The 22287-nt window shown below is 40.4% G+C and overlaps 1 protein-coding gene across 1 annotated transcript in view; it reads right to left on the bottom strand.

Moving 5' to 3' along the window:
• The window catches only part of vav2 (vav 2 guanine nucleotide exchange factor), a 193024-nt gene that overhangs the window by 12764 nt on the left and 157973 nt on the right, over nt 1-22287 (bottom strand). The window contains exons 8-17 of the mRNA XM_078286765.1: nt 22008-22108; nt 9619-9718; nt 7835-7930; nt 3247-3315; nt 2951-3037; nt 1713-1798; nt 1485-1617; nt 1072-1086; nt 649-758; nt 449-550 (exon numbers count right to left, since the gene is read on the bottom strand). Coding sequence (XP_078142891.1) covers nt 449-550; nt 649-758; nt 1072-1086; nt 1485-1617; nt 1713-1798; nt 2951-3037; nt 3247-3315; nt 7835-7930; nt 9619-9718; nt 22008-22108 — 899 coding nt within the window. The remainder of the gene's footprint in view (nt 1-448; nt 551-648; nt 759-1071; nt 1087-1484; nt 1618-1712; nt 1799-2950; nt 3038-3246; nt 3316-7834; nt 7931-9618; nt 9719-22007; nt 22109-22287) is intronic.

The raw sequence follows: 22287 nt of genomic DNA, 5'->3' as shown, positions 1-22287 counted from the left end.
TCTCCCTTGTAAAAGAGAAATTGGTTCTCAATGGGACTTCCTGGTAAAATACAGATTAAATAAAAAATAAATAAATAAAACCTGATGAAAGCTATCTTAGCCAAAACATATTCCCTCTGTGACTTAAGCCTCTTAATTTGTTGTTCACCAAGTGTAGCTGGATTTTTCTTCAGCTCACCACTTAACTCAACCTCCTTCTTATTCAATCATGCTTTGTGTCCCTGAGACGTGTGATTGACTTACAATGTACTAAAGTATATTAATGCAGCATAAAACATGGATAAATCTTTCTGCACACTTTACACAGCCTCAGGGTGTATTAAATAAATATTTTCTTTTGAGTCCACATAAAAAGTGCATGTCCTTGGAAAGCCCATTTTAGGATGGATCTATTATTTACTCTGGGGTCTGACTGTACTAAGTGTTATGCACATAACACGATCATTACCTCAGCAGCATCTTGCAAGCCCGACAGTTGGTGTTCTTATCGAACGTGTGCATCTGGAAGTTATGCTGATTGGCTGTGGCTCTCTCTGGCTTGATGTTGGACCTTGATGGTGGGAGGATAGAAGTGAATCATTACGAATGAAAGGAACTGATTGGTCGAGGCAGCTGATAATGCCGCTGATTCCATGTAATCTTACTCACATAGCCATCTCAAACTGCTCCATCCACTTCCTCTTGGTCTCCTCAGTTTTACAAAAGAACTGGAAGCCCTGCTTCCCTTGCAGGTGGATCAGGTAGAAACCATACGACCACTGGGGAGAGAGAGTGAGTGAGGAACAGATGGTGGAGAGATACATGGATGGCAATGAAAGAGATAGACAAAGAGGCCTGTGACAGCTGCATAACCATAACAATCTATACAAAAAACATAGTCTAAAAAAAGTAACACTTTATTCAGGACTAAAAGATGCTCCACATGCTAAGCGATGCATCTGACCAAAAGCTGGAGAGCCAATCACAGAGCCAGTGGGTGCACATGCAATCACAGCATGACACCCAACACACCATTGCCAAAAATAGGCCACTATGACAGGATGAGTTAAATAAGGGGTCACTTCAGCTTACCATTTTTCCACTCGACTGGTAAGCATGCAAAAAGAAACACACCAGAGAAAGACCCAGTTACACATGCAACATGGACACACACATGCAGATTCAAAACAAAAAGCCATGTTAGATAGGTGGCGGAATGCACTGCGGTAGGTAGTATGAATCGTAAATGACCTTCATTGCATTTACATGGTCTTTAAAGCATGGACGAGCACAATGCATATCTGACACTTCGATGCATTACTCATGGGTTCCATATCTGAAATTACCATCAACACACTCCTTCAGCTCAAGGACATCATTTATAATGATTGCACAGGATATTTCATAACCTACACTTGCAGGTTTGCCTTTAAAAAAAAAGGATATTATTGTATAAGCGACCGTATGCTCTGTGTCTCTCAAAACTCAAAGGATGCATTTCTTACCTTTTTCATGTCTCTGTTGTTCATGGGGTCGTCAGACATTTTATACGACTGCAGTTCGATAATCTCTTTGAGCTCATAGCTATAGCCTTTCCTCTTGCAGACAATGACCACTTTATCAAACAGGAATATATACCTAAAGACAATACACAGTAATTTGGCAGTGAGAATATGTCATTGCTTGTGTTGCATTATTTAGAATTTCTCATATACTACAGAGGTTGGACTCACCGGTCCTGCTTTGTTCGGTTGACGATAGAGGACACCTTCAGTTCTCCATCTATCTTTGGCCTGCCATACTCCTCCAGTTTTACCTGCTGCTTCGGTCACACAGATATGCCCAGGTCAATCCACTGCACACTATAACTTCTAAATGTGATGATTATTAATGATGAATTATAAACAATGCAGATAATCCTCATAATAAACAATACAATTCTTATGAAATAGAATCTAATCAATCCCTTCAATCCAAAGCCTCAACAACAGGCAGTTATACATTTCTCTACAAATTTTTCATCCCATAAAGGAATAGGAGAATGTAACCCTGATTTTCGGAGAGCGCTGTTTAATCCAAAATACTACAACTCTGCTGCTAGGTGACCCTTTCCTCATTTGCATGACCCTTTTAGTGAATGCCACAATGGTTGTGCTTTGTCAGGGATATAATGAGGATACAAGCAAAGCTCGTTAAAAATATGCTTCCACCGGTGGTTCCTGGGGCTACAGCTACGGCGCATACACAGGCCCCAAAAATTAACCCAGTGACTGTTTGCACCTCAGTAGAGAGGGAAAGCGGAAGAGAGGGGAGAGGGGGGGGTGAGAGAGGGAGAAAAGGGGAAAGAGTGGCAGAAAGAGAGAAAGAGAGAGAGAGAGAGGGAGAGAGGGGGGCTGTTAGAGATAAGATGGAAAGTGAACATCGGTTCGGGATCCACATAACTTGTCTGTTCATGATCTGGAAGACTAAATGATGTATTGGGGGCATTATGATTGCAGAGGACGACGACAGGAGGCAAGGAATGATGTGAAGTGTTCTCAGCAGAGGAAAAACTGTGGAGACTTTAAGGATGGGTAACTGCTCTCTGATGCTCATCACATTGTCAAAAGTGGAAAATTCCATGCTTGTAATGTATTAGTGTTGGCATATTAGAGCTCTGCAGTGTAAACAAAAACTGAATTTCACAGAGAAATCCTCTGGCATTTTATGGGGCATTAGGAAGCCGAATAATTGGATTATGAACAATGCAATTCTTACAAAACAATATTTGCTTTGAATGGACCTATTAAGCTGGAGTGAGACTATACTACTGCCAAGTGCCAGTGCAGGAACAGAATACCCAATCCAGAAAAAAGACGTCAAGCTGTTTTTTCAACCAAGGACACAATCAAATAATCCTGGAATACATTTTCTACTAGAACAATTCTAATAAGTGACACCATTTAGAGGAGTTAGAGATCAAAGTACTTACAAGGTTCTCAATTGAACTTTGGAATTCGCTAATTTTCTTCAGTGTCTCGTTGTCCCTTTTGACTTCGTTGATGTACATAGCCAGGTCCTGAGAGAGCAAGGCATAGATGTTTTTTCAGCCTCATACTGTAAATCTTTCTGACATCTGTCATATCATGGCAGATTTACTTTGAGCAACAGTGGCAGTATAAAAGAACTGACAAAGCTTTGACTTGGAGCACTGTAGAGTTACGTCATTTTCAAGTGCACACACGCCACACATGCACGCACGCACGCACACAATGATACAACACACACCTGCATAGCCTCCAATGCCTCCTTGAGCTGCTGTCTCTCTGGTCGGTCAGCTGAGTGACTCACAAGTTCCTGTGGAGGAAGAGACTCATGTTAGAACAGCATAAACATAAATCCATTTCTGCATTTTGAAAGAACGTCTTGCCTTTTACATTTTGTTCAACTCATATAACAAACACACTACTGATGTCTCTATCCCATCTAACTCTATCAGTGTAGCAGCAGAGGGCAAACTCAATGAGATTTACCTTCTTGTTCCTGGCCCCTTCTCTTCTACTTAAGAAACATAATGTTTGCATAAACACATAAAATACTTCATGGAAATGCATGGTGCAAACAGCTAATCATATTCTAATCAGTAGGGTTTGTTTTGAGAAATGCACAGTTTATAATAAAACAGGAGGGGGTGTTCTGTGATAATGGGTGTGAAACGGATGCGGCTAGTAATGAGGCACAGCTGAAAACCATCCACAGCAGCATACATGAGAGTAAAAAACAACAGAAAGCCAGAAAGATTGTTAACTAGCTTCCCTAGTACTTAGCTGTGCTTTATGGTAAAAAAGCAACAGTAAATTGTCCCACATAAATGATGCAATCCCCCTCATGGCCAATCAATAATAAATATGTCACCTTGTTTTGACCTGTAATTGTAGCACGTCTCTTGGGCCTATTAGTGTAATTTTGAAAATGGCAGAATGCAGTGCAGCTGCACCGCTCATCCACCTTTTGTCATAATGTCATCAGCGGTGTCTGAGATATCAAGTGTGATAGATGAACAAACAAATAAATAAACAAAAAAATACAAACAAACAAAAGGAGACCAAATGGTCATAATGAAATTTGCTCAACATTAAAGAATCTCCATTACGGTTGGTAGATGTGAAGTTCTACTGCACTCTGCTGTGATTCTTCACTCATACCCTCAGCTTGTGTTGGTGGCACAAGAATAGAGCATCTACAGTATTAACTCGACTTCAGTCACATTCAAGCAACTTAACACTAGTGTAAAACACTGGTATAAAAGGAAGAGAGCTTGAAAGGGTGTATTTTAATCACTTTTTGGATTCAAATGTTGGAGATTGCTTTTGCCTTCTGGGTGTGTATTGGAGAGCAGCACTCCCAGTGAACTGGAGGTACATAAAATTCTATAGGCCCTGACACACCAGGCCGACGGTCAGCTGTCGGCCAATGTTGGGCCGTCGGTAAGCGTCGGTGTCCCTAGTTTTTGCGGTGTGTCCCGCACCGTCGGCACTAGTCGGACCCCCGTCGGTGGCTTTTCGGCCGATTGAGCATGTTGAATCGGTGGCGGGGCCCGTCGGTGAGAGAGATCACTCTGATTGGCACGAGAAGAGAAGCAGAAGTGACGAAAGCAAAAGCAAACGACGAAGTCAAAAGCCACAACCAAAAGACCAAGGGCTGACAATGCCAGTGCCATTTGCAACTTCTTATCAGACATATTCTCGATTAGAAGTGGCGAAACCGTCTGTGATGAGCGAGAGTGGTGTGAAAATGGTAAGCAAACGCTGCTTTGTTTACGGTTCGTATATCCGCAGTCCTAGGTCTTCCGGTTTCCCTTTTTGAATGACGAATACAGATTTCCCCTCACGCAGGCGCAGAACGTAAGTGCTAGTTGGCCGTCGGCTGTAGTCTTTGCGGTGTGTTCAAGTGCAACTTTTTGGACCAGACGCAGGCGACGTGAGGCAACGCAACAGTCGGCCTTCGTCACCGCTGGTTCTTTGACGTCGGTTTGGTGTGTCAGGGCCTTAAAGTGAAGTAAGTGACGAAATTTTGAACACAATCGTCATGATGGCAAAACCTAGGAAAATAAGGCCCAGGTTGAAAATAACCAGAATTATCCTTTGTTTTGCTGGAGCATATGAACACTTGGGTTCATAAAATGCTATTAATTCATCAAATATTCAGACACTATTTGAGAAGAATTATTTTTGAAATAACTGTGCTGAATTTAGTTTACGAAGATGGGTGCTACAGTACAAAGAGGGTGAAGTGAGTTGAGTTTCCACCCTATGATCAAATGGAGACACCACTGTGAAATCTATACAACACCCAGAACATCAAGTAAAGATGTGCCCTTAGGCGTGATTGGACATGCGCGCACACGCTCACACACACACACACACACACACACAAACAGGACTTGTCGGTCTAAATGCCCCGAGGCCACAGCATACTAATCCTTTACTGCAAAGCTGTGGGAAGCAGTGAAATGGGGTGCATTTAATCTGATTATAGCACGGCTGATTTGACCTCAGTGCCTTGCAGAGGATCCTGCTGGGTCTCCATTCAGACTAATAGAGAAGTCACAGACCGCTCTGCGTCGCCTCACAATCACCTGGCACAACGCTCATCTCCACCCCAGCCCGCTAAGCACCACATCATAAACTCATGCTCATTCATAATTGAGATGCTTAGTCAATTAATCATGTGGTGTATTCAGGGGTGGGAAGAGCACTAAAACATCCTACTCAAGTAGAAGTAGTTACCTTGCTGAAATTTTTGTATAAGTAAGTAAAAGCTTCTTTTCATTTGAAAAATTTGAAATTACAAAATAAAGTGCACAAAGTAAAGCCACATTACTCTTCTCTTTGCTGACTGACTGTTCACTGTGAATGGCTCCAGAATTGGCCAATTTACTTTACTTCTGTCACTGATTGAGAGCCACAGAATTTGTACTCTGTAATGGATGTGATTTAAAATGTAACTAAGTACAGTACTTCAGTAAAAGCATACTTAATTAAGAGTAAAATTACTGACTTTAAAAAATACCAACAAAAATACAAGTACACAAAACAGCTACTCAATTAATAAGGAGTAAATGTAATTAGCTCCTTCCACCCTTGGGTGTATTACAGTGGCCGGCTTGTTTTATAGCACACTGGAGGGGAGATCAGGGAAGAAAATGTTGCTTGGTCAGACGTTGTTCTGCACATTTGGAGAAGTGGGGTCAGCTGGCAACTATGGTAGAAGGTCACTTAAGAGCTGAAATGGCAAAGTGGCATGGATAAAATATACGCAGCATAATCTAAGAAGGTGTGATATTTTGTCCTTGCTTTACATTTGTCTTTCACATTTTTTTTTTTTTGTCTTTTAAACTTTGAATTTTAAGTAATTAAATTACAATTACAAAGGCAGCTACATAGACGAGTCATATTAGATTGAATGCCAAGTAGCAGTATGTGGCAGCTTTAAAAAAGGTCCGACAATCACCGCTTTTATATGTGAATTTTCAAAGCAACATAAGGCAACTAACAGGGTTCCAAAAAGGCCCGAATTGCAGGCGCAGTGGTCACAAAAACTGCGAAATTATTTCATGTTGCGAGGGAAACAGTCTGGAAAAATCACGACAGCATTTGCAAAACACAGACAAACTGCAAAGAGAAAGTCAAAGCTCACTGACAGGGATACACAGACACTTCACAGGATAGTCGCTAAACACCGGCCTCAAAAATTACCACAGAAGTGAATCAACACTTCTGTGACTCACTCTCAACAAAAACTGTACATCTTGAGCTTGGTATTTATGGAAGAGATGCCACTCAGAAAACGCTTGTATCCAAGGCCAGATTAGAAATACACTTAACCTTGTGCAAGGAGTACAAAACCCTGAGTGATGGAACAAGGTAACATGTTCTGATGAGTCGTCTTTCACATTTTTTCCTACATTCAGAGGGGTTCAGAAAGCCAAAGAATGCCTTCAACCCACAATGTCTGTTGCAAGCTGTTAAACACGGTGTTGGATCTGTAATGGAACGGGAAGCCATCTCATGCAAGTCAAGGAATATGAGGTCATTTACAGGACCAGGAGCACCCTGTGGTGCAAACACTGTTTCCTCATGATGTTCGCAACATGATAATTCCCCCCATACACGCTGCTTAACATTCAATAGTGGTTTCATTAACACCAGGATAAAGGTCACACACCCTCCATAGCCTCCCTAATCGCCAGATCTTAACGTGATTCAAACTTTATGGGAAGATCTGGAGCGAAGTAGATTTCCACCTCCTTCATTCCTCAAAGAACTGGGGGTTTTCCTTTTTCAACAGTGATCCAAAATCCCACTACATACAAATCAAGACTTGTATGTCAGCTTTCCAAGAAGGAGTAACTGTTAGGTACTTGATATTAATATACTACCAGTCAAAAATCTGGACACACCTGACTGAATGTACTATGTTTTTCATTATCTTAAAGCCATTTTGATCTGTAGGCTTATGCTTAAATGCTTGAAATTTGTTTTTTTTAGACAAATATAAATTAAGTTGATCCTATGTATGAATTTCTTTCCAAAGCCTTTGCCGTTCCATCAAGGCAAAGGGCGGCTACATTAAAGAATCTAAAATATAAGATAGTTTGGACACTTTTTTGGTCACTGCATAATTCCATTTGTGTTATTTCATAGTTTTGATGTCTTTACTGTTATTCTAAAATGTGGAAAATAGTAAAAATCAAGAGCGTGTGTCCAAAATGTGGACTGGTAGTGTATTGTTAGGTGTTTATTTTGTCTACCCCCTGCAGGATTAAACTATGTGAAAGTGAATTTAGGTTCTGTAGATCTGTGACTCCTCATACCTTCAGTAGTAGGTGGTACTTCAGCACCCTCTGCATGGGAACCACCAGCAGATCCTGCAGCTTGAACTTCCCTTCCTGGACTTTCATAGTGCATTCCTAGGAAACAACGGCAGCAACAGTAGGTCATTAATACATATTGCATAATGCGCTGTAGTACATTCCTGCTAACAAACATTCATTCACTGTTTAATTTATTGTGTCTTGTTGCATTCCAGCTACTGCTTCCACAGATTCACGAGGCATTTCATCAACAACAACAAGGCTGGTTTGTTCTTTCAAGGCACAAAGCCCCTAGTCTTGCCAGACATTTGCCACACAACAATTACTATTTATGCTGACTGAGAAATTCCTCTAACTAATGGATGAATTTCTCAAAATCTGTGACTGACTATAAGAGGATCCACCACTAGTAAGGGCACAGAACACGCTGTATTTGTGCATTGGCTCCATAAGAAACCATTCTCTTTGTCAGTATCATCCTATAAGGCTTTCCCACAATGCTCCGACTGTATAGGACTTGCATTGTTCATTCCTGGTGTTTCTGTGTCTGTGCAGTAATAGGGGACAGCTCTAATCCTTTTTAAAAGCAAGGTTTTTGTGTAAATAGACAGTGAGAAGCCATTTTACCCTGTTACAAAGCTCTTCTATTTTGAGAGAGAGTGTCTCTGTGTCAGCTACCCGGGCAGTAATCACCTCCATTTTGTCAACAGCTCTCAGGCCCATTTCCAGCTATTCTCTGGCCACGCTACATGCTGATCTGCCTTAATCCCACTATTACAGAAGGGTGTTAGCCTTCTCCTATCATCAGTCCAGATTCTTCCAAAGCATTCTGGAGCTGGGAATTGGGAGAACAAGATTTGAGAATTATAGTAGTGCACAGGCTGGGAGGTCTTGCAGGGCCAATAGCCATTGCACACAATATCATCCAGATTCAATTCAGACACTTTCTACACCTGTCTCTGTATGAAAGTAGAGATACTGACTAGGTAAAGATAAACAAGCTCTTAAAGGCAATTACTACAGGTTCACAGTCCTCTGAGTCTCTACTGGTGACAAAATGTGTAGTGATACTCCAGTTACATCTAAACAGTACATTATTCAGCATCTACATATGAGAATGTGCATGGCTAATGAAAAAACATAGATTGTTTCTCCACAGGTGTCACTTTCTGTAATGAATGGAAGATAGATCAGTGGATACAGTGTGTTTCTTCCTTTTTCAACTAGTTTCTCCTTCACCTCCAGCTCCTTTCTAAGTTTTTGAAAGTATGTGGTAGTTCCACTTGTATCTAATACAATCACTGGTAACAGCACCTTTTTTACTTGTATATTACTCAGTAGTTACCAGTCATTCTAATGCAATAGCTAGTTATTACATCTATTTCACTTGGACATTACTTAGTTATTTCCAGTCATTACTGAGTAACTCATGGCCTGTTATTTCAAGGGTGACTTCTTATTGTTCGGTTTTATTCCCATATAGCCGATTTTTATAGAACTTATAAGATAAGATAAGATAAGATAAGATAAGTTACAATACGATAAGATGCCACATCAGCAATTGGTGGAACTATGCCAAGGAAGTCAAGTATGTGTCAAGTACAGGAAGGTAATAAAAGAAAATAGGTACTAAAATAAAATAAAGGTAATGTACATAATATACAACCATAGACACAGTGCAAATAACAATGTATAACATGTATGTTTTTTGTATTATTGGGTCTTTTTGCAGATGTCCAGCAAATGAATGGGTTGTCAGATATTTGGGGGGTGAGGGACTTTACCTCTACTTTCATCTTGACGTCCTCTCGTGTTGCTATAAGCTCATCCAGTGTCTTCTGGGCGTTCTCCATGTGGCTACAGTACTGGCCATAGATCAACAACCTGTGGAAAGACACGATTCAACTGTTATCCTCAATACGCTATCACAGCCTGTCATCCTTCAGGTTACTTTTGAGAAGAAATGAACCCGATGTTGGCAAAATAAACAATACGGATAATTGTGGAGAAATGTTTGACAGGCTAATTATAACCATTTCCTTTTTGAGTAGTTAATTACACGCTCTACCAAAATGACCGTTACAGCCGAACGCATTTCACAAATATTAGAGCTCTGAATCGTGACAAATAAATATCTGTTAGAGAAATGTACAAATATATTGCTGTCATCACAGGAAAATTTTAATTTTGTTGGATGATTACATTGTCCTCTGTGGGTCTGGGAACATTTTAAAGCACTCAGGCTTATAAAACCCTTTCAAAACCCATTGTATAGTTTAGAAAAATGACAATCTAAAAAAAATAAGAGGCTATTTCTTCATTTCTAAAAAGTTGTAATTTGGAAATATGATGTTGTTACCTAAAAGCAGTGATATATTATTGAAAGGAAAGGGAAATTCTGCTGGTAGAGCCCACAATTAGCTGAGAACTGGCTAATGTCTGAGCCTTTAGGCAATGTAAGGCATAATAATGTTGTTAGATACAACAGAATTAATAACATTATTTTAGAGGTTGGGGTGAGAGCCACTTTGCACTACAGGGGGCAGATTTAAAATGAATATGTGAATACATCTATTCTGATTAGGAATATATATACCATGAATAAGTAATGAATGAACTCTGATCCCAGGGCAATATTTTGATTTATAGCATTCTCTTGCCAATAAGCTGTAATCACAGTGCACTAATGAAAGATAGTGGTTTATATCAATTGCTTTGAAGAGTTCCTCTTATCTCTGTGTGAGGAAAAAAAAAAAATTCTTAATTTGGGCTGGCGAGGATATGAAGCCTGTGTTCATTAGATATTACAATGGGACACTGACACAGATCTATGGGTTCAACTTGGATGTAGTTCAAAGTCATCTAGCCTAGAGGATGCCACCGCACGTGGCACATATTTCTCTTGCTCACTCACTGACTCTAAACTAGGGCATTGGCATGGCCGGTCGTGCCAAAACCCCTCTGGTAGCATTGGCACTCAAGTCTCTTAATCTGAATCTTGAGCAGAGCAAGGCGGTGCAGAGCGCTGGCACCCTGAAGTCTAATCACGCCTCTGACAGATCTTTGATGGAGACAAGAGCAGCATTGAAAAGAGAGAGAGGATATTTCATATGACATCAAAAGAGCAGCGGTGCAGCTACAGGGAAAAAAGAAAAAGGTAGAAAGGTAGGTTCCTGCTCATACTTGCTTCCACTTATATATAACTGGAAGGAAGTATAATGTGTGTGTGTGTGTGTGTGTGTGTGTGTGTGTGTGTGTGTGTGTGTGGGTGTGTGCGCATATGTGTGTGTGAGTGTGTGTGTATGTGATGTGCCACGCCATCATCATTGTAAATAAGAAGTTGTTCTTAACTGACTCGCCTGGTTAAACACATTTGAAAAAATACTGACAAAAAAGTATCTCATTATTATGAGTCACTAAGTCATAATATTAGAAAAAAACCTCACTTGATGATGACAAAATAAGTTATGTGCCAGATATTTTTGAACAGGTGGTGGAAATGGGCTTCCATATATTAATACTGTGAATAGATTTTAAATTGACTCCACAGCTTGACTATGCTGCTCCCTAAACTCTCATATAACAAAATAATCAATACAATAAATATGAATCTTCCTCACCAACAAGCATGCTTCTCTGTACATGAAGATTTCTATTCTAGAACTAATGATAACCTTCGGTTCATCACGCAATATCTCTAAATGTTGAGTCTGTAAATGTGTGATCATCTTGTTAACGAAGGACATGGAAGGGAGTCAGATCTTTCAAATGGTGGAGCTCACTCTGGAACCAGATTCTTCTCCTAACCTCCCTAACTGCAGCATTTCAGTCAGATCCATCAGAGTCAGTCCCGCAGTGATCCACCAGTGATGATCGCTGCTTTCCCGGAGCCCATGCAGAGTCCCATCTAAGGCCCCCCCCCTGCAGTGAGGCTGCCTACCCTGGCTAAACTGGCCTAGGGCTAACAAGGCCCTGATTAAGACCTGATCCGCACTCGGGGAGACAGCTCCCCTCAGCTCTCCTTGGCTCCTACTCCTCAAGGAGGGCAAAGTGATTGAGATTAATGGGGGCCTTGATCAATTATCAGACAGCAGGAAGATTGTGCAGCATAGTGAGGATCCAGGGGCCCGTGCCAGAGACACCCCGTCATAATGTATGTCACCAGAACATAATTGGACATGAAGGTCTTCTTTTATGAGGCTATTCCATGACAGGGATGCAGTGGGCCGGAGCCACTGGTGGGGGAATGTGGGAATCATTATTGCACAAGGAGTTGAAGTGATGCAGGTCATTACTAGTGGTCTCGAGCAGATAGGCTTACAGGAATGTTTAAAACGAGATGACACGTGGAAATAGATGGTGAGCTGAAACACCAAAGGTAGTTGGATAAGGATGAAAAAAGATGAAGGTGAAACTAGCTGGTCTAAAGGATAGGCAGACAGAAAATGCATTAAAGAGATGACATTTTTCTTACGGGGCGTTTTGAATAATGCGCAAATTCTAGATCTTATGGATTATGTTTGCACGCTCATTTATATTCATTTATGCGTGGTCCCATAAACAAAAATTCCTCAAGGGGGCCATTAAATTATGTATCTCTCACAGCAATTGCAAGAACTAAGAGAATGAGAATGAGAAAAAGAGCGATTGCTTTGCTCAGCTGGTCAGGGTTAGAAAGAGGCCATCCGCTAGTCTGCGTGCATGTGTGTATGTTTGTGTTTGTGTGTATCTGTGTGTGTGTGTGTGTGTGTGTGTGTGTGTGTGTGTGTTTCTGTGAATATGTGCATGTGTGTTTTCATGTGTATGTGTACCAGTGTTTGCCTGTAGCAAGCAGCCAGATCTCCAAATGCCTGAGGGCTCACTTTCTTCAGTTTCCACTAGCAGCAAACAAACCCATGTCCAGCTGGACAGCAGCACCGTGATGCTGGCAGACAAGGGCGAGGAGGCGTGTGTATATAAGGTGACACACAAACAGGGACATGGCTCCTCTGCTTGACACGAGCCCTGCGTGAGGAGGAGACCCTGTGTCCCTGCTAATGTACTCAGTATCCACTTGGTACACCTAACTGCTGCAGGGTAGGATGATTTCTTTGAGGTGGACAGCATGATTTCTTTGAGGTGCTGGAAACGTTCCACAAGGATCTTGATCCATGAGCTGTCAATTCACAACTCCCTCCTGTTTTTTTGGGTTTTTTTGTTATTCATTATTACTACACTTTCTCACTGTGTACAGAAGAGGTCAGTGGGATGGGGATTATTTGGTCGGTTTAAGGTTGCGCTGGGTTGAGGGAACGTGGGTTTGGGTTGTTGTTCTTTGCAAAACCTTAAAAAATACTTTGTTCTTCTGTCTACCTGTACGCCATGTACTGTTACATTTCTCTTTTCAATAAAATATTGGAAAAAAAAAGGAGGGATTTTGCTCCATACTGACTTGATAGCGTCATGCAGCAGTTCCAACAGATTTTTCAGCAGCACATTCATGCGTCTTAAAATTGACCTTTTGTCTTAAAATACTGTTTCATTACACTTCACGTACCAGGGTGTTGCCATATACAGTACCTGTAGCTTGCTTGGCGAAGTTAACAAGCAAAGCAACTTTATCGGCTAGCCGAGCAAATAGCTCCACATTCCACTAAAGCAACAACTAATTACTAACGATTAACAAATGAATATGACTGCCATCATGCACTTACAGACTGTTTTTATAAATTGTTTTTCAAGTAAATTTAAAAAAATATTGAGAAAACAAATTTCAAATAAATAAATTCACTTAAAAACTCAGGTACAAATGACAGAATTTCAAAATTAGAATCAGAACTTCAAAAATTAGTGCACATAATTCAAATTCAAAAATCAGTGCACATAATTCAAATTCAGTTTTCTAGTGGCACAAGTTTCAGCATTTTCAGCACTATATCAGTGCATGAAAATCCCAGTAGGGCATCCAATTCTGAGATGCAGGAACTGGCGTTTGTGGCACCAATGATAAAACCACATTCAAAGTCACTTAGATCACACATCTTGCCCATTCTAATATTTGTCTGAACAGTAAACTGAATCTCTCAACCCTGTGTAGTGAGAAAGTGTGGAAATACACCGAGTGTATTTGCGTGCACCTTTAATAACAGCCTTTCCTCTGTGGCTTGAGAGGAGAGTTTCAGAGGCTTTTGTTCTCTACACTGAGACAGGCAGTGGAACAAAAGGGCTAATGACACACATACACACTGGAGCATGCATACACTCTTGGTCCAGTCACCCATAATTAGTCCCTGACACACTGACAAGCCACCCCTTTCCTTGACATCCAAGTCTGGACACATCACAGTGGGAGGTGAAGGACGTTCCACCCACCATGCATCATGTCCTGTTTTCCTTTGTGTCTCTACATTTCTAATCTAAAATGCTATATATGTACTACAAAACCATTTTTTGCAATTCAGCATTCAGTATCTCTATAACATAAAACATCCAGCATTGTTTTATAAGTTGTTTTTTTTTCACATGCAGGCTTAAAGGATAATACCAGTGTCCTCATCCTACTGACTGGGGTACCCGCAGACCCCAGAGGTATACTTCTTGTCATATCTCACAGGTGCTTTATTCTATCATTCCAATTTTTCATGACTTTGTCAATCAATTTGTTCCTAATGACTTCATATCATTGTTTTCTGTTTCTGTTTTAATTAGTGCTCTTTAAAAATACCAATGTACTGGGGTCCTGGGGGACCCCAGTCAAAAGCACCCAGTTCCGCCTATGCAGTTTTAATAGATGGAACTATTTATTGAGTTCATGTTTGCCATGGGTCCTAATTTAAAGTATCACACACTATCAGGGGGGTAGGGGCACTCTGTCAGTCATTTTGAAGGAGACAGACACAGATGCAGCAGACAGATTTCCTCATGCGCTCTATCGACGACCCTAAATACTGCTCTTCCTAAGGTAAGATGATGTTCAAAGTCAGAAATACAATACATAATTTAATTAACTGTAACTTTCCTAAAATAATAATAATCTGTTTTTTTTTTTTTTCAGATGACATTAATTACATAACTAATAATGTTTTGAGAAGAAGTAAGTAAACATTTTGCTATGATGGGTGTTTCTTACAGTAGTTTATTCTTGGGGTCCCCAGGGACCCCAGTCGGTAGTCCTTGTATGTTGGTAGGATGAGGGTTAAGATTGTGCCAATAGTCTTGCCTTTCTCCTCTACATTTTTCCTGGTGGTTTCTGCACAAAGTCAGCATAGTTGGAGGGATCAGGGTTTGTTTTCCTCCCTTCAGAAGAAGCCATTTGCTGCCATTCACATTTTTGTACAGTATGAGAAACAACATTCACAGACTTAAAAATTGCCAGAGCCTGATAATCCATCACAGTAAACGTGAAGCCTTAAATTGGTTTTGTCAGAGTTTCTGTTTTATTGTTATTTCATTGTGTCCGAGTTGAGTGTTTTCATATTAGGGCTGCATTATGTTCCGCTCTGCTCCCTGTCAGTCACCTGACACCCACAGGAAGAAATGGAAGCCAGGAAATAATCCCTCAGAAACATGTCTCCTTACAAACTTTACTGTCACATCCATGTCTTTTTATTTAGGGTGTCTTTGTTAGCCAGGACAGCAGTTCATTTAAAGGCAGGTTTGACACCATAACGTTTGTATTCTAAAATTGAAGAACAAGTAAATGTTAAAAAAAATCTAATTTCATACAGCAGGCATTGCAAAAAGATTAGCGTAAATGTCAAGTAGATGTAGACAGTAGTAAATGGACTATAACTCTATATGACAGTAGTGTACAGTACAATAACCTGTTTTGATTTTGTGCTAAAAACCATTCTGAATAAGAAGGTGTCACAAAATAATCACCATTTCATTTTGGAATGAAACTCTTTTTCTTGTTAGTGTTTCCACTGATTTCAATAGTCTCTCTTCTATTCCAAAATGTTGTAGCATCTCAAAGGAACTGTACAGTAAGTCAGTCTCTGGTGTATTATTTCTCTAAAGATTAAGTGAAAGTGTTATTACAATTTAAGTAGGGTAAGTCAAGAAAAGTCAATGCAAGCCAACTGGGAATGACTTGTGGATACATTGTGGATGATATGGGTAAAAATGACGCATAACTTTTCACTGAATTGTTATGAATTAGTGAGTGTTTTGCACCATGGTGTGGCTTAAATGTGAAAACGCCCCCGACAGTAAATGCCACCAAACAAGTTCAAAACAACTTATGCTGAATTCAACTGATATTCTCCTTTTGGCCACCAGAAAGGCTGGTGATATGTCGAAACCCCTCGTCAAACTACCATCTGGTGGTAAAATGTTGGCTGCAGTGTTGATGTGCCATATTACAGCGCACATTGGAAAACAGATTCTGCAATTCTCCATGCAAATTAGGTGGTTAATGTTTATGTTAGTACATTACAACTGGTGCAATTTTATGATTATCTGCTTGTATCAAATTGTTGTCCACAACAGTCCGCAGCTAACAATTGTTCTCACTTCCATTTGGAACCAGAGATGGCTTGTTTTTGTACATTTTTGTAGATCAGTTTTAAAGTTTGCACTGAAAGAAGGAGATCTAGTGGAATGCATACTTGCTGTAATCTATCTAGCATTACATCTCTCATTGAATAGTGTGCATGTTATCCATTATTATGTAATGCAAAGTACAGTAATTATACATGTTAATTTTGCAAAAAATCCTTTCATTATAAATTATTATAAAATCTTATATGCTGAATACGGACACAAATGACACTTTCATTTTGTTAACATATTCAAATAAGCTAATATTCAATTTATTTAAAGTGCATCAATTTGCATATCAGAACACTTTTTCTCATTGGATAAAGTCAGAGTGCATTTTCATTCTGGTGAACAACTAAATAGCTGGTAATAAGTAGAGGGATTTGTAATTTTGTAATGGATTATTTACAAGATATTACGTATATTGAAAACTGAGGGAGGGAGAGAGATGTCCAGGTGGAAATCAGCCACCTTGATAAAGGCATCCGCCAAAATGTCGGGAGTCGGGACTGGTGTGGTGTGATCTTTTATTGGTATGTCAGTAAATAAGAGAAACTGAAGATACAGCCTGATCATTGCGTGTGCACCTGACACTACATCAAGAGACCTCAGAGCCTTGATCTTTGGGTGAGCACTGCTACTTAAAACCATACAAGATATATTTTTATTTTTGTTTGCTGCATTGTCTTCTCTCACTCTGGATTATCTGTAATCAAACCTGTTGATTTCTCATAGCATGTAATGGTATATCCACCTGTCAGACTTTTGACTGGTAAATGATGAACATTTGCTAATGGTTTATTAACCTATATAAAACTTACCAAAAGATGAACAGTTTCAACTTTCAAGAATGGGTGCTGCAAAAAGGTCTATAAATGATCTAGAAATGTATCATGATATTAACTAGTGACTTATGAACTTCTACAAACCTAAACAAAGGCACGATTTTTAAACTCTAGATTAGGTAGGCTACTGAAAAAAGATCTACAAGTGATGAATAAATGTTTAATAAACATGAACAAAAATACTCATGTTTCATGCAAAAGACATGTATGTATTCAGCTACAAACACAGAAAAAGCTATCACATAAAACATTTACAAATCTTTAGCGACTATTTAATAGCGACTTTATAAAACATGAAATACTCATCTGCTGTGATATGTCACCTAATTAATAAACGAGTCTTGCATTGTCTTGCACATAATCTAACAATGATTCCCTTGAGACCAATAAAGGATCTGCTAACGTCTACTAATTTTATACAACACATTATTAATTGATAAAGCAACACATTGACAGGCTTATGGAGATCACTCTGCCTATAATTTATAAGTGTGAATAAAGACATGACATACATTTGTAAGTTATGAAACAAATATGAACCAATGATTTGTTTCACAGCTAAGGATTTGTTAATGACTTATTCATGAAAGTTATTATAAAGTGTTGCCCTTGTAAGTATTAAATAAAGCCCAAATGTTTATTGCGTAACATCTAGTAAACATTACTTTTCACTTCTCTGATACACAGCTTACACAACAAGCTTTATAAATATGCATCTAATGAGAGTTCTGCTGAATAAAAAATGCTCTAATGTCCAGCAGCGACGCTGGGAGATAACTCATCAGCTCCATATATCAGAATCTGATGCAGCCAGTGGCAAATCCACCGCCCTGAGGAATGAGCTTGTACCCCTTTATCTCCCTCTTTCTCTCTCTCCCTCTTTCTCTCTCTCTCTCTCCCTCGTTTCCCATCCTGCCTGAAGTTGGTTGACATGTCACAGAAAAAGTGCTGGAGTGGAAAGTAAATGCCCCTCAGTATATGACACAAATACTGCCTGCACACAGAAAAATAAAGGTGCCGAAAATGGTTCTTCAGAGTAATGCCATGGAAGAACCATTTCTGGTTCCACAAAGAACCTTTCAGACCAAAGAAGAACCATTTCTGCTCTCCTTTGCTTAGACGCCTGCATTGTGTTTTTGTTTATCTGCCCTTGTGTAGCCTCATTTGCAATTGCACAATATATACTATGGAGGGGTTTGGTTATTTTCCACATTTATGCCATCACCCACCATCCAATAACTAAGAATTAAGAACCTTTTCATCTCCCACTATATGTTCTTTGGGAGATTAAAAGGTTCTCGACAGGTTCTTTGTGGAACCAGAAATTATTCTTCTATGGCATCACTATGAAGAACAATTTTCGGTTTCCAGTTCCCACCTTTGTTTTTCTGTGTGTGGTTCGCTCAAGGTAGCGTGCCCATCAAGATGCATTGTGCTGCTTTGTGACAAGTGCTGGAGCTGTACAGTCAAAAGGCACATTCAGAGATAATCAATACACACTTTTGATATTGTTACAGTTCAGCATAGTGTCGGCTTTCCACTCATTAATACTGATGGAAAAAGGGGTAAAGGAAGAATTAGGATCAAAAGACAGAAGCTGAGGAGGGAGGATTATGTGTGTCATGGGAGAAAACCATAGACCGCCATATCAGATAACAACAGTTGTCCCAGGCCCTGAACCAGTGGGAGGGGGCCCAAAGAGGGCCATACTGATTGGTAAATAAAAGAGCAGTCATTATTGTGATGTATAAGTGATGAATGGGGGCCAAATGTCATGTTTTCACTTTGCCCAGAAGAATACTTACAGCAGGGTGTAAAAAGGCATTTTTAAGGGGAAAAAAGGGAAAGAAAACACAACAACAACCTCTAAGTAGCAGAGTCGCTTAAAAGTGAGCTTTCCCTCGGGTTGAATAGTTTGTTGTTGCAGTTTAAACTTGCTGTTTATTTTCTTTTCAGTGCTGGTCCTACCACCCCTGCCGCGCTGGCTTCTTTCATTATGGGGACGCTGTCATGCATGTTATTTCACAGAAAATACAATTTCGAGTAACTGCTCCCCGGGCCTTCACCTCCACCCTCACGGAGCCCTAGGAGCCAAGTCAGGCTGCTGAGGAAATCTCCCAGTAAAGCAGAAGTGACAGGCTGTGGAGCCAGCTAATATTCTCTGACACATGGCATTGGGACCCCCTCACCTCCACTCAACATATCCAGCACACAGCAAATGGAGGAGAACGTAGAGCAAAGACCTCCAATAAAGCACCTAGCGGTCCGGCCATGAGTAGGCATCGCAAGGTTATCAGGGAGCGAGATTACTCCGGAAATGAGTTGGGGAATGTCGTGAACGGTCTGATGTATATATATATATATATATATATGTAGAGGATACCAACAAGAGGGCACTTAAATGCCTATTTAGTTTCCAAAGCTGCCTCTGAGTGCACTTTGCTATTCAGCCGGGTTCTGGCTTAGAATTGAGTAGTAGAGATAAGCCAGTGACATTTTCAGCGTGGCATTCAGTTCGATGACAAATGAGAAAAAAAAGGCTTTTCATCTTTTTCACTGAAGTGAGAAAAAAAGAAACAAGCACATTGTTGCAAAGGTCACCGGGACTTACAAGCGTAGATAACCAAATTAATTACACCTAGCCAGGTCCTCAGGAACATCGGCGAGGTGCCTCGTGAGAGCAGTTCTGCGTGGGACCAAATTCCCCGGTCACCGCTCTCCGTCGCTACAGACAGACAAGAGGCTGCGGGGCCCCATAATGAGGCAGGTGTACATGCCAATCACACACAGAATACCAAAAGCCTGTGACGCACGGAATCTGCAAATCAAATGAATCGTTTTCTCAAAATATCCCTGCGTCGCATTCTTGAGAATGTCACTAAAGGTAAATATTAACATCGTATGTCATCTCTCAATGCGTTTATGAATAGAAGATAAATATTTATTTATATGCTGCCAGGACACCAGCGTTAAAAAGCTGGCTGGATGTTGGATGTTTGTCAGGGATAAAAAGTTAAAATCCATACTCTCAAACTATCTGATTAAATGTGGGTACAGCTAATTTGCATCACAGCTAGTGACGCTGCCTGTCTGTTTATCTTTAGCTTGACCAAGGTATTTATTATAACCCAGTATTACATCATTTGATGGCAGAGACAGTCAAATGAGAAAAGTCAACACAGCTAAAACTACAATAATGAAACAAATAATGCCAAATAGGTTAGATTTGGTTCACCAACAATGTAAAAATACTTCATTTGAATGGGACTGTAGGATCTACAGTAGCAGGGTACAAACTCACTGCTACTTACAATCCCATTCAAATTTTCCAGTTTCTGCCTTTCCATGTGTGTCTATTGCTGTTGTGTGACAGTGGCATGTTTCCAGGCCTTTTGAAGGAACCACTTGGCTAGCTGGACCTTATCTGGAATAGCGTGCAAGTAAAGATTTCCAACCACTGCTCAATCAGATCAGAGAGTTAAATGAACTAAACAAGGAAGGAGAGGAGAGAGAGTGCATGTGAGAGAGAGAGAGACTGAGAGAAAGAGAGATAGAGAGACACAGAGAGAGAGAGTCTGTGCCTGCCCCTGTCTACGAGGCGGAGGAGAGTCTCTCATGTCACGCTAACTTTGTGTTATGTGGCCCTCTAGGCTCACGGAAGAGGCCTGCGATGAGCCTATTACCTATGCAAACTGACGTTCCCCAAAGTAATACAGGACTGTAACTGTCTGTTTCGAGTTGGAAGGATAGAGAGGAGATAAAAAAACCCAGAAAAAAAACAGAGATGCGGGGTGCCAGCATCACTGTGCACAGAAATACAGTATGTGCACACATATACAGGAACAGGTACACAAAAACACAATACGCGCATCGAGCCACGCACACACGGACAAACACGGATGCACACACGCACGGAAGTGTATGACTCACTCCTGCTGTTCTAAATAATGGCTGTATCATTCCAGGAGAGCGGCATATCCATGACTGTGTATAGAATCATGACTGGGGCCAAAACCTATCATCACCATCATTACCATTACCTATGAAGCAGCGGCACTCAGCGCAGCAGGGAAGCAAATCACCGCTCCCCCTTAGGCATGCAAATTATCCACACATTGCTCGGCAGCTGGAGAAGATACTCTTGCAGTTCCATCATAGAGAAAAGCCTGTTTACTAACAAAACTTCAGCTTTCCCTATATACTCATGGCATTTCCTAATCCCCAGCAAAAAAGAAGCAGAATGAAATCCAGGCTGTTCAGAGAGCCTAAGTGAGGTTCATCGCTCTTTGCCATGCTTCAGTTCAGTGATTGACATTGGTAACTGGAAATCCTGCAAAATGCTGTAAATTTAAGAATGGTACTAGGAAGGAACTGTGAAAATATAGAAAATATAGACTAGAAAATGATGTGGCTGATAAAGAGGAGAGGCCTTGTTTTTTTATGGGGGAAAAACTGAGACAATGAAATCCTTCTAAAATCCTCTTAAGTGAGTTTTTCATGGCATGACTTTGAGTGGATTTGATTGGTGGGGCACAATTGACTTTGAGTGGATTTGATTGGTGGGGCACAATTGGTTACATGCCCTCTCAGCTTTTTCCTCTAACATGCTTTCTTTTAATTGACTTATTCCTTGAACACTAATCCTATCTTTTGTCTTATCATGGGATACCGAGTCTCGATTCAGACCCATGCATTTACGAGAGCAGAGGGGATACCGATCTCGCTCACATATGCATGCATCGACACACAATATGCACAACATAACCCAACAAAAAACAAGAGGTTACAAAACATTAAAGGTTACTAACCTTTCCTTGAAGTCAAGGAAGATCTTTCCCAGGCCGTTTCCTCCGCTGACCATATTCAGGTCAATGGCTCTCAGGAGGGCAAAGTGGACTTTGATCACATCCTGACAAGACATAACAACATTAGGAACCAATGTATTTATCCACCATTCATCCGTTGTTTCATGCTATCCATCAATCTATTAATCTGTTCATTCATCCATCCCCCATTTCTCTATCATCCAAACTTCCTTCATCCATCCATCCATATTCATCCGTTATTTCTTCCTATATACTTAAATAT

This window comes from Centroberyx gerrardi, chromosome 2 (genome assembly GCF_048128805.1).
Source record: "Centroberyx gerrardi isolate f3 chromosome 2, fCenGer3.hap1.cur.20231027, whole genome shotgun sequence".
Lineage (NCBI taxonomy): Eukaryota > Metazoa > Chordata > Actinopteri > Beryciformes > Berycidae > Centroberyx > Centroberyx gerrardi.
Note: the sequence above shows the minus strand (reverse complement) of the source record. Positions and strands in the feature narration are given on the sequence as shown.